Source organism: Lathamus discolor, chromosome 3 (genome assembly GCF_037157495.1).
Source record: "Lathamus discolor isolate bLatDis1 chromosome 3, bLatDis1.hap1, whole genome shotgun sequence".
Classification (NCBI taxonomy): domain Eukaryota; kingdom Metazoa; phylum Chordata; class Aves; order Psittaciformes; family Psittacidae; genus Lathamus; species Lathamus discolor.
Window position 1 is genome coordinate 122,139,947 of NC_088886.1, and position 12,690 is coordinate 122,152,636.

The following is a 12,690-nucleotide window of genomic DNA, read 5'->3' on the forward strand; positions in this document are numbered from 1 at the left end:
GCAACTTTCATGGTGTCTGATATAAATCAATTTCCCGAGAATATTACCCACTGAACAATATGATTTCTATATCCACGGACATTACAGTTGCTCCGTGTTTCCAGATAGTCATTTATTTTCGTCCATGAAATGAAACTACAGGCTGCTCCACAGTCAGCAAACTCTGTAGGCGGGAACTCCCCACAGGCAGCATGGTTTTGGTGTTTGTTTGTGTTGGCTTTTATTTTCCTTTTCAGAGTAAACTAGGGAGATTTGAAACAATTAAAACTTTTTTCATATCATATAATTAAAAATCTGACACTGTTCATATTATTTTAAATGTCCTTTGAGGTGAAAAAGAAAGCACATCTTGCAAATCTAGTACTACCTTCTTGCCTTTGTTTTGGCTTTGCTGTTATTTTCACAGTGAGTAAGCCAGGTTATGCAAAATGCTCAAATCTCCGGGAAATGCCTTGTTAAAATTCAAGTACCAGCTAAAGAAAGGGAGTTTTTGGTGAAATTCAGCCACTGTCATCATCTCTTAGGTAGCTGTGGGAGAAGTTGTCCAGCCATGCAGTACAGTAAGAAATAGGTAAGGCTCCACTACATGGTTAGGACTTCAGAGAAAGTTCCCTAAGCAATTGCTGCAAAGTTTGCAAGAGCTTCCAACAAATGTCATATTTTAAAATCAGCTGCTCCTGTTCTACTTTGTTTTTCAAAAGAACACATACACCTTTTCTGAGAAAGCCCTTTGAAACAAAGACAGCCTGTCTTCAGCAGTACCTCTAACCCACAGCTGCAACAAATGCTTGCTGGCAACATGAGAAAGCAAATGTCCCTACTCTCAGCAGCACTTGCACCCTTGACAGGTCACTTCTCAGAGGTAAACTGTTTGATCATCTATTTGTTACATTTAGAAATGGGTGCCGGAAAAGACAGAGAACATGTAATTCGAGACAGGATTAAACCTGGCTGAAAACCAAGGTTGGTAATAATTAGCTCTTCCCTTGTTTTGAAATCTGGTTATAATCCAGTGAAGTCCAAAGTCCATTTTTTTGAAGTTCTCAGAGAGAAAAAGAGCCAAAGGCCCCAGAATTGTCCTGGGAGGTTGATGTTGTAGGCAGTGCCAGTATTAATACCTGTGCTGAGGAGCTGGAGATCATATGTAACGTGCATTACACATGCAAAAAGAGAGCTGCTGACTGACTCCACTTGTAGATGATAGGTGGGTAAATTCGTGTAAAGCTACAAGTCATAGTGACCAGTGTACCATAAAAAAAAAAGGCAATGTACCATCCGAGTCCCTGAAACAGAAATTAAGTTACGTCAAGGCAGAGCATAGGCTTATCACTGACTCTCTGAGCTAGTGACACGTTTAACTATTTGGATCACCTCTGGGGTTCAGAGTTTTCTGCGGCTGTCTATGCAGCTTTGCACAGTGAGTGAAACAAGATGTGTGTAGCACATCAGTCCTGGGTGGACCTCATTTGGAAGTCTGAGTGTGTTACCATTCATTCCAGAAGCATCAAGATATTTTTTTTAAAAGACTGAAAAATCTCCGATGGAGACAGGCAAGTACAGCCCTGCAACTCAAAAGCTGGAACATTTCATGATGCTGGCAGTGCTGCATTCCTGATAAGAAATACAGGAAGCAAGGGGAAATACTCAGGAAAGAGAGGGAACAACAACAAAAAACCCCCAAATCCATAGTAATATTACTGAGCATGAATGATCAGAAAGGCAACTTTACTTCTAAGAAGGCATTGCCAGCAGAGATAAAACAGTTTTATCAGCTCTAAGTGTCACTTCAATGACCTCAGTTTCAGGGAACCATTCATAGAAAAAAGATACACATATATTTGTGTATGTTATCCAGGGAAGAGCTGAACTTGCAGGGGTCCTAGCCAAGATTCATAGCAAGAATAGAGAGGTCTCCCAAAGCCTAAGGAAATTTTAAGAAACTAAGACTAGAGAGAGAGATGTCAGCTCCTGGCTGAACAACTGATTTCCTCAATAAGAATTTTGCTACTACATAACAGTATCTCAGCAGTTAACAACCTCTGTGAGCACTCAAGAAGGCTAATTAAAGTGCCAAACTGTTTTATGTCAGGTTTTCTTTTGATAGATATCATGTTCTCCCTTTTCCACAGGTGAGGGCAGTAAGAACTCAGTGTGACAACTGCACTAATGATAGGCAGCGTCCAAGTAATAGAAATATATCCTCTGGAGTCATAATTCACTCCTCTTTAGCATATTTTTACAAGAAAAAAATCACTTAACAGTCAGCAACCATTTTCTATTTTATAAATTTAATTTTACTTGTGGTACCACAATTCATCATCAGTTACTATAAGGGAGCAGCACTCTAGACAGTACACTACTGAATTCTGGCACACTGCTTGCCTGGACAAGATCAGTGCAGAATAACCACAGCAATACTTACATAAATGAGACCAAGTCAATCCCTTCCTTTGCCCTTCAGAAACTCATGGCGGTTAAATATAATCTAATTTACTGAGAGTAAAATATACAGGTTGGAGGAAGAAATATCCTCTAGTCAATGCCTAGCCTCACCTGGCAGACAACTAACTCTGTATGTATCATCTTTCACAGGGCTCCAGGAAACAGGAAGATTTCTAAAGAAATACTCCAGATTCTGTATTTAAGTGACTACCTGCTTTATCACCCGCTCCACAGTTCCACCATCATGCTCTCCTTTAGTTCTACCATAGTCAGCATTTATATCATACCTTTCAACTTTCTTCACATCAGCTACAATCCATAGCTGCCATTAACAGAGTTATTTCCCACTGATGTGTTTTCTATTCAGTTCAGTCATAGAATCATAGAATCATAGAATAGTTAGGGTTGGAAAGGACCTCAAGATCATCTAGTTCCAACACCCCTGCCATGGGCAGGGACACCTCACACTAAACCATCCCACCCAAGGCTTCATCCAACCTGGCCTTGAACACTGCCAGGGATGGAGCACTCACAACCTCCCTGGGCAACCCATCCCAGTGCCTCACCACCCTAACAGGAAAGAATTTCCTCTTTATATCCAATCTAAACTTCCCCTGTTTAAGTTTTAACCCGTTACCCCTTGTCCTGTCACTACAGTTCCTGATGAAGAGTCCCTCCCCAGCATCCCTACAGGCCCTCTTCAGGTACTGGAAAGCTGCTATGAGCAGTCCCACTGCTCAAGTACTGCATAGACTTCACACCATAGTGATACATGTTTTGACCACACACAACCACTGCTGGGGCTCAACAGCTCTTGTCCCTCAAAATTCCTCTACTGCTGCAGTAGAAATGTGTCTCTTTGTGTATGACTCAATACACAACGCACTGTCAAAGATGGGCAGAACTCAGACCATGAGATGCACACACTGTGCTATATTAATGATGGAGGGATAGGGGGTTTGGATCACTAACTGTGCAAATACTTCATAAGAGCCTAGAGATTATTTTAGAAAGCCTAGTACCAGTGGTCCAAAGAAAAAAAAAAATGCTTCCGGAAAATAGAGCACATAACTGAAAGCTACCAAATACTTTAGTAACACTGAAGAGAGACAAAAGCATTTGAAAGAGACACATATCTGCTCTATAGTTTAGTTCTGCTTGGTATATAATTTCCCTTGCTGAGAAACTAAGTAGAAATTACGCTGTCAGCTCAGTCAGCAAGAGTGCTCTTGTTAACAAAATTAATGTATACATTTGCCTTATGGTATTGTTTTATTTTCTCTATGCCTCTAGTTCCCTCTCTGAAAAGGGAGATATCTCACTATTCTATATCTAACTATTCTATGATTCTGTGATTCTATATTGACAGCACAATTTTACATTTCTTTTCCTTATGTTGATGTTCTTATTTCAATATTTCAAGGGTATTTTCATTGAACAATTATTATTATTTCTTTGTTTTATATCAAATGTTTTCATTTCTTTAACTGAGCTTTTCCAAGTCATTCCACCTTTGAGAGAAGCCTTAGGCTTGTTGCTTTTTCCAGGTCAGTCTGAGAACGTAGAAGAAAAGAACGTTATTAGTACCAGAACCAGAGAACTCTCTGGTGAGATCAGCTTTATGATCCAGGCAGACCTGATGGGCAGTTCTGGTAGTGGCAAGGATCATAGCAGCAGTGCTAGTCTGCTCCAAGGAGCTAGTTCCCCTTTCGAGTGGCTAGGCAGCTGAGCTTGCGTGTAAATACAAATTTGCAAATAGAATTGCCTATGCCTTCATGTCAATATAAACGACATGGGAACCCACCTCTTATTTGCAGGATCCATGTGCTGGGAAGGGGAGAGCAGGGTATGCACTGTGCTGGGCTGTTAGGTCAGCTTCATGCTAGAGCGAGGGAGAAGACTTCCCTTAGTAACATTTAGGGAATGATGCCAGCCCTCAGCAACCAGGAGCTCTGTACTTGCTGTAGTCAGGCTTCCAACTCTCACTGCTGGAAGCAAGTGGTTCAACTCCAGCTGTGGGGATCAACAGTTTCAGAGAACGAAGTATCTGTAAACTTCCTGCTCACCTTAACATACTCCATTTCTTTGTAATCTGCCCAGTCAGAGTGGGACCTTTGGCTTTTCAATTTTGGTTTTAGGCACTTAAATTTCAATAATTACTCTCTAGATTAATTTATGCTGGGAAGCAATGATTGATCACTTTGAACTGTATATGCTGATAGTGGCATCTAATAAACATAGTAATTTTCCTTATGTCCTCCTTGTGAGGTAAGAGATGTAACAGAACAAGTTTCCTTTACTACTGAATTAGTGGGCATTTCCATTTGGTGATTTTGGTTATTTAAATCGGCACATGTTAACACTAGACAATGGTTCATGGAAATATGACCTATTTAGAAAAACAGCATGTTGGAGCAAACTTTCTGGAGTTCAAACCCCAAATGATTAGTAGTCACAAGGTAAAAAGTGGGGGATCAAGGGACATCTCACATCTGCGTTACTTGGAAAAGATACTTCCAAAGAACTGAGAATACTTCCTAAGGAAGAATCTGAAGCAGTACTTCCTGTTTCAGATCCTAATTTCTGCTTCAGTAACAATATCATAATATTTCACTTTGATTAGAAGCCTTTCAAGAAAGGAGAATTTACCCCTGACTTGTTCCAACAAGTCCTCACTCTAAAATTTCCCTTCTAACACCAATTACCTTCAATCAGAAAAATTATTATTTTCAGATTTTATACAATATCACTGATATGGAAAAGGTCAAGATCTCAATCTCATGACTTCAGAAAGATGAGCTGAGTTCAGTATCTAATGGAAAAAATAAAAGTATACCATGTGTATTTATTTTTAGAGAGTAAAAACTTTTTAGTTCACATTTCAGAGCTTTTTTCCTCATCCAAAAACAACAGGAGGAAATGAGAACTGCTCTCCTCAGCATTCTGCAAAAGCCAGCAAAATAACAGCCATTAGAAGATGGACCAGTATCGCCAGAAACAGCTGTTTTGCAAGCCAAAAGATCAATGGGCTTAACAAATGAGAATGCCCTGCATGCTGGCATTTTCTTTATGCAATTCCCCACTGCTTTGAATCCAAATATAAAGACTGAAATCCTGTCTGCGGTGAATTGAATAGGGCAAGGATTTGTCCCTAAGGAGAGCTTTTTAGATAGCACACTGAAGAGGGCTTACTGTACAGAACAAAAGCTGTATAGTTTGCCTTTTGGAAAAGGATGAAGAAATTTTGCATAGTAGGTTACCTAGGACCTGACTTGGATGCTCAATGGGAATTACATTTACTGTAATTGCATTCATTATCTATTGATTCTTCAGCACTGAGTTCAGTTCATGAACCCACTCTTCCCCCTCTATATAATACCAAAAGACAATCCAAATAATCCTTTTTCTGTGTATGAAATCTTTTAGATTATAGGTTGCATATGAAAAAGTCATACACTGAAAATGGAAAAAGAAACATTTTGTATGTTCTCTTTGTCTTTCTTTTTACAAAGGAGCAGACCTACAGACCTTGCTTAAAGTCTGCATTTCTACTATATAGTATTTAATGAAAATGAAATTTTTGAACCCAGGGATAACTGCTTTATGTATTTTTGAGAGAGAAAAAGCCAAGAAGATTAAAGATGTTAAGGGCTAAGACTGAGATTTAAGAAGCTCCTTAAACAGGTATTTAATGTAAAAGACAGGAGCAATCCTGTCTTTCTCTTTTTTTTCCCTTAACATATTTGGAACTTTTGGGTTTTTTTTCAATCTGAAGAGTCTCATACAATCACCTGAACACGGCCTGCAGCCAGGACAGCCTGAATATTTAAAGACTTAGGAACACCTCTGAAGCCAGGCATACAATTCAGAATATTTTCAAAGCAGAGCCTGCTACCATAAAGATTGCGGTGAATTTCCTTCAGTATATAAAAGTGACTCTGAATTTGGGTCTGTACCCTGTGTTGGGACAACACAGGATAATGCTATAATTAATGTACAAATAGAATGTTTGCAAGACTTCCTGTCTCTCCCACATATTACTAATCCAAACAAACAAAAATAAAGACAAATGCGATGTGCCATCAGATGCAATTTGTGGTGGCATCCAATATGTGAGTGACAGAGTGGAACTAGGAGTCAGCTCTTTTGGTCCCTAGCCAAGTGCTCTGTCTTCTGCACCAAATGATCCCCCAAATGATAAATGTTATGGCTAGGTTCAGCTACCTTGAGAGAAAGCAAAATCATTGGTGCATTTACAGTAATGTTATCTCATTCCCACCTAACAACAAAACCCTTCTGGTTTTTTAGAAGTTTCAAATGCAAAGGTAAAGCTTTGCTCTAGGGCTGCAACATGATGAAAGAGGAGACAGAAATCACTACTTGGAACTCAGAAGGAGATGGCTCACAAATAGGTCGAAAGAAATACATATGACTTGAGGCACAAGGAGTGTTATTAAGCAGAAGTGCTACCTGAAGGTGTGAATTTTAGAGAGGTTGTGGTCTGCTTTGTCTAAAATGTTGTTTGGCATTCTTGTCTGAAGATTCAACTATTGTGTTAGGTAACCCTTGAGTGTAATAGCAAGATTTAGGGAAAGGACAAAGTATGTTAACTAAATCTGAATTCTTTTGCTTTTAGAAAGTAATATCAACCCTTAAATATTATTTGAGAATTGCTTCTGGTACTGAGTTAATACAAAGACGGTCACAGTTCAGGATTAATCTGCTGCTATCCTGGCACACTGCTAGCACTTCAAAGCTATTTGGGTGTGAAGCTGTTGCGAGCAGCCAGAGTTTTTAAAAGCAGGAGCTCTTTCTCCTGGCTCCTCTGGATGGAGATCTCACTGGGCACACACAGACGTCACCCACGGGGGCTACAACTTAAAAAAAAATCAGTGCCTGATTCTGAACTCCTGGGAATAACTGCTGACTACTCTGGAATTAAATAAGCAGGGAAACCGCTGTTTGCTGAATACATTACCTATCAGCGCTGTTATCAGTACCATGTGAGTTAACTATAGCACATAGCTTACAGCGTTTACCAAGCACTACCAACTCCACCAAGAAACCTTAACTAGAGAGCATGATATGGTACAGTCTTCCAGTGCCAGTCAGTAACTCAGTACCAGTCTATGTGAGAAGGTAAATCTTCCCAGTTCAACAAGATTCACTCAGACCATCCTAGAAGATAAGCTCAACACCACACTGAAACTGTTCAGCAAGAACTTCCCCTCTATCCAGTGATGATAGTTGCTCAGATTTCACAAAGCACATGCAAGTATATTTAAGCTTAGCTATACACTGGAATTTGTTTCTATTCATTAAATGTATATAAGGACACATGAACACACAGATAGCCTTAAATCAGCAAGTGAACCGACCCACCTAAAAAGTAAAAAACAGCAGAGTCCTAGAACTGATTTGGCTTTTCCCCAGTGGTAAGAATTTTTTCCCTATATGATCTGATGCTTAATTTATCTCATACACATTCAGCATTAAGTTCAAACAAGGTTTTGCATAGAAATTCCTATAACCTTTTCAGGTTTTGCATCCTTAAACCAACTGTTGCTCTGATGGGCTGTCTTTCAGGTTAGACACAGTTTCCTGTGCTGTTGGCACTATATATCTTGTATGCAGCTACAGCATGCAATATGGAGCATCTTACCTACACCTTGCCTGTCTACCATAATTCATGCAACTGAGTTCATGGGCTTGGAGCAAACAAGCAAAGCTTAAGCAAATACTTCAAATAAAGCATGAGCTGAAGTACTCTACTAAGTCAGAGCCTTTTTCAGGAATGATAAATGTGAAAAACATGGAAAAGGAAGGCAACTCCTTGTGGATTGAAGGCATAAGAAAACACTTCTTTGAACTTCGGGCAAAGTATTTGCATAAATTAGAGTGGCCTTTGGATCGTGAGGATTAATATTTTTCTAACGCATGTTAGTGGTCAAAAAAGCAAATGCATAGGAACATGCCTTTAAGATAAATACATGTGGTCTTACAAAGGTAACTTATTCGCAATTAATTCCTATTTCTGAGTCCAGCTTTCAAAATAATGTCTGTGCTGAACCCTACTTACGAACTTTACAACAGACTTGGACTCTGATTTTGTGAAGACACCCTTCTACCTTGTGTAAGTGGCAGCATAATTAAAGCCCTGACAAACACATAAATCCATAATGGTGCAAAAAGATGAATTCTGCAGTAAGATACACATGATTTCAAAACAACACATGAAGAGACTATGGACATTCAGTGGATCTGACAAACCCCATCAGCGTAGCTAAGGCAAATTATTACTGACAGCCCATTTACTCCCACCACCAACTGCTAATTCAGCTGAAGACCACATTTGGAGGTACCAGGGTGACAAATTCAAGTCAGACGTTTTAGTGGAGCTGGGAATCTGGACTCAGATCATCTGATAAGTAAAACAGCAAATACGTACGTGCCAACAGCGCACAGCATTCCAACAGAATCTACTGCGTCTTGGGGCCGCCCATATGCTCCACCATATGTTCATGAGAAGAGGGGTCCAGAATCACTCTCTGAAAAGGGTTGGCTTTCAAGATACCAGCCAGGATCCCAATTTTGCTGTATTAACTGGTGTGTAAGGACCTGTATTCCCTCCAACAGACTACTGATTTTAGCTCAGAGGGAACATATGGAACATAACCGTTTGCTGATTCAGAACCTGATTCCCACAGGGCAAGTTCTGCTAGGCAAGAAAAGGCTGCTCTGGGCTGCGTTTCTTCAGAGCCAATTCAACCTCTGCGCATTAACCACAAAGAAGCTGCAGCAACAAAGATGTTACCATGTAAAACAGTGATACTGATGAGCACCTAGACAGGTTGCTTTATTTTGCCTTCTATCCTCCCCTTCACTTACATTTTTCTGAGGGTGATTAGCTGCAGTCTATTTTCACATTTCAGTCCTACCTTATCACTGTCCACTGTGTTCTGTGATGTCCTGGATGCAATGGAAATGGTGTCAGGTTGACTGCTGCCATCTCCTTGGCTGTCTGCATCATCTACTCCATCTCTGCCAAAGACATAATAGGGAAACAATGATGCTTACTTAACACACCGCCTTGGAATATGCACAACTTTATAGGTGGATTTGAGAAGTGCAGTGTTCCAGAGCTGGCTTTGTGCTAAAATTACCTCACTGATGCAGCCCATGTTGCTATGTAGCTTGCAATTTAAAATGATGTCAACCTCAGCCATAGGGTTTGGATTAGCGCATAATAACAACGTTTGCTGCTGAAAACAGGATGGCCATTGCCTGCATGTTTACAGCAAAGACAACTGTGGTGTTCATAAATAGCTCTGTAATGAGGGTGTCAGGCAAAAATTTTCCTTCAATGAGATTTCTGCCTTAACCTAAACTATTCAGCCCAGGCTACACATGGCACTGAAGAAAGGAATATTTCTCTTGTCTCACAGGAACATCTTCAGGAATTTAATACTGAGCCATAAAAATTATATCCAAACAAACATAAATAAAGACAGTATAGGGCTCACAAGCCTAACTCCATGAGTCTGCTAGCAGAGGGTATTTTCTTCCTTTTTGCTGTATAGATACAGTCCTCCTCAATTTTTACTGATCTTTCAAAAGAAACTTTTAAATAATATAAAATACATATTTAAGGCAAAGAAAAAATAAATATGATCTCCATTCTCTACTAGAAAACTCTTGTATTGGTGCATGTCTCCAGGAAGAAATGTCTGGATCTCTGCCTTGCTACAAGTCTCCGGGGTAACCTTGGTTACTCATGCTTTGGATGCCTCTATAATACAGCCTGAAGCAAGAGTGATAAAACTTGATGAGGAAACGGAGATGTTCAAATTGTAGGTGGCTTTTGGGAATACCAGCGTAACAGCAAAAGAACAATTAATTTTCTACAATTCTTATTTAATTCAGGATTCAAAAGAGTTGGCAAAAAAATTAATATTACCTCACAGGCTGAAATGAATTTGCATTTGATGATGAAACACCAGTTCTCCACTGCAGTGATATACTGTTATGACCAGCTGCGATTTTCATTGTCAAACAATTCAAAATGCCAAACAAGGGGAAAAAAAAATAAAGTAAAATCTCCTAACACTCAAGTATGAAGAAGTAAATTCTGCTTTGGGAAAGAAACATAACCTTCAACTTGGAGGAATTTTAATCATTCATGTCTCTCTAACACTTTGAATCGCTAAAACAGAACACCGCTGTATGTATATCATAGAAGAACTTTCTAGCTACTTTTGCCAAGACAACATATAAAAAGCAAACATGATGAAAACTGCTTTTGACAATAGTAAGAAAAAGTAAGTGAATCCAGTAAAAAGCCCACAGACACTACAATGCTGTTGGTTGAGAAAAAACTCATGACTTCATGTGGTACAGAATGACTGAGATTACCTTCTACTGTTGTTCCGCTGCTTTGCTGGTGTCTTGGGGAGCTGAATTGGCTCTTTCAGAGCTCCTTTCAGATGGATAATCCTTTCTTGAATGACTTCCCGGATGTTTTTGATCCATTCCTGTTTTGTTTCAATACTTGATGCCTAAAATTCCACAAGGCAGAAAGACGGAGACTTTATAATATTCCCAGGATGTCACCTCCTATGTAGAAGAATCATGGCTGGCTGTTGAAAATGCACAATTAACAGTTTCTCCTCTCTGCTGCACAGTTTTAGCTGCTGAAGTACCTGGTAACCCCTTGAGAACTGAGGGTGTTTTTACCAGACCTACTTGGCAAGCAGCAGCAAAGCAGCTAAGCTCTGGATAAATACCTTTAATACCAGCAATACAGCACACTCTGTAGAGGGAAAATAAGTTATCAGACAACATAACTATAACACAAATTCTTTATTAGAAACTCACTTGACAGAAATGGCTGTCAGCTCTGGAGGTTTGACCGTTGATAAGCCTAGTAGCAAAGGACTAAGAGAATTACACCTTCCAGACAGACACCCTGAGACATGCCCTGGGTCAGTGCGCAGCTGCTCAATCCAGGCTGCAAGAAGAATGTAATTTCAGCAAGGCTGCACAACTGCACTGATTCATACTGAGGCCTTAAAGCTGAATTGCTCCTGATGCAGGCATGACCCTACTGACAGACGTGGAAGCTATGCGAATACTGCAAGGGAAGAAACTGACATTTAATTTAGCGCTCCCAAGGCCTCAACTAGAAGCTCTACAGTCAAAGAAAACAAGGGGAAAAGACTTACTTTCAGCACTGTTTTATTGTCTGAGGATGGTGTTCGTCCAGACCACAAAGCAAATTTACAGGGGTCTCCTTCAACGTGTTCAGTCACTCCCAGTTCTGAGGTCTAGTATGGAGGAGAGATGATGACAGATTACATGTATATGAAGTCTCATGAGTCTAGAAAAGTTTACATTTGTAGTGAGAAGTGGAGAGGCAGAGATGGATAGGGAAGTGAGATCTTGTCTCTGATTTGCTACACACAGAAAAAAAGAACCAGAAAACCACCAGGGGATGGCAGGGAAGTGAATGGGTTGAGTGACTGTCCTTGTATTTCCCACTGACTCTTTACATCCCACTGCCTTAAATCTCTCCAGACTCACTGCAAGCTTAGCTTCCAGGTGAGCCCCACAGGGTACAGAGCCAGTCCTTCCAGGTGGTATGGGTATCCTTAACCCAGCCACGGGGACATAGGAGCCATCCCCCAAACTCCACCTCTGCCTACAAGAAACAACACCCAGAACATTTTCTTTGCAGCCACACCTACCAGTAACTTGTTCTTGTAAACATATTTTGTGTGTCCTGAAGAATCTTTGATCTCTTTGCTAAACACCAAAGAGATTTCAAAGAGAAACAAATGCCTCTCACGGCCCTTCCGAATGAGAGACTTGGGATCCCACACTTGGAAGGAATCCTGAAGAATCAGCTCTCCCTGGACATCCAGGTTCTCATCAAACCCTGAAACCATAAAACACATTAGCTTGTATTTGTTCTTGGGACCAGTAGTGGCCAGAAACATCAGAGCAGTAAGGACTTGAAATAAAAGGGTCTTTCTCTTTTTTTTTTAATAAAAGGGTCTTTCTCTTTTTTTTTTAATGCATATTCTGAAAGGATATTAATGGGCATCCATTACCCCAATGAAAATATTTTTCTTCTTTTTCCTGCTGCAATGATGTATTTCTTTCACTAAAGGCAAATAATTCATATGTGCTAAATGAGACTGCAGCTAAAGTGTAGGAGTAATTACTTAAAGATAGATATTCTAAGGATTT

At 40.0% G+C, this 12,690-nt stretch overlaps 1 protein-coding gene across 18 annotated transcripts in view; it reads right to left on the reverse strand.

Moving 5' to 3' along the window:
- KALRN (kalirin RhoGEF kinase) overlaps positions 1–12,690 on the reverse strand; it is a 521,871-nt gene that overhangs the window by 129,680 nt on the left and 379,501 nt on the right. For 15 of the 18 annotated variants that reach the window (XM_065671413.1, XM_065671394.1, XM_065671393.1 and 12 more), the window contains 4 exons: positions 12,186–12,376; positions 11,664–11,765; positions 10,855–10,997; positions 9,381–9,483 (listed from right to left, as the gene is read on the reverse strand). In XM_065671413.1, the coding sequence (XP_065527485.1) occupies positions 9,381–9,483; positions 10,855–10,997; positions 11,664–11,765; positions 12,186–12,376 (539 nt within the window). Of the gene's footprint in view, positions 1–850; positions 1,284–8,890; positions 8,991–9,380; positions 9,484–10,854; positions 10,998–11,663; positions 11,766–12,185; positions 12,377–12,690 lie in introns of those variants that run through there. The other 3 variants (XM_065671410.1, XM_065671408.1, XM_065671404.1) reach the window with 3 other exon arrangements.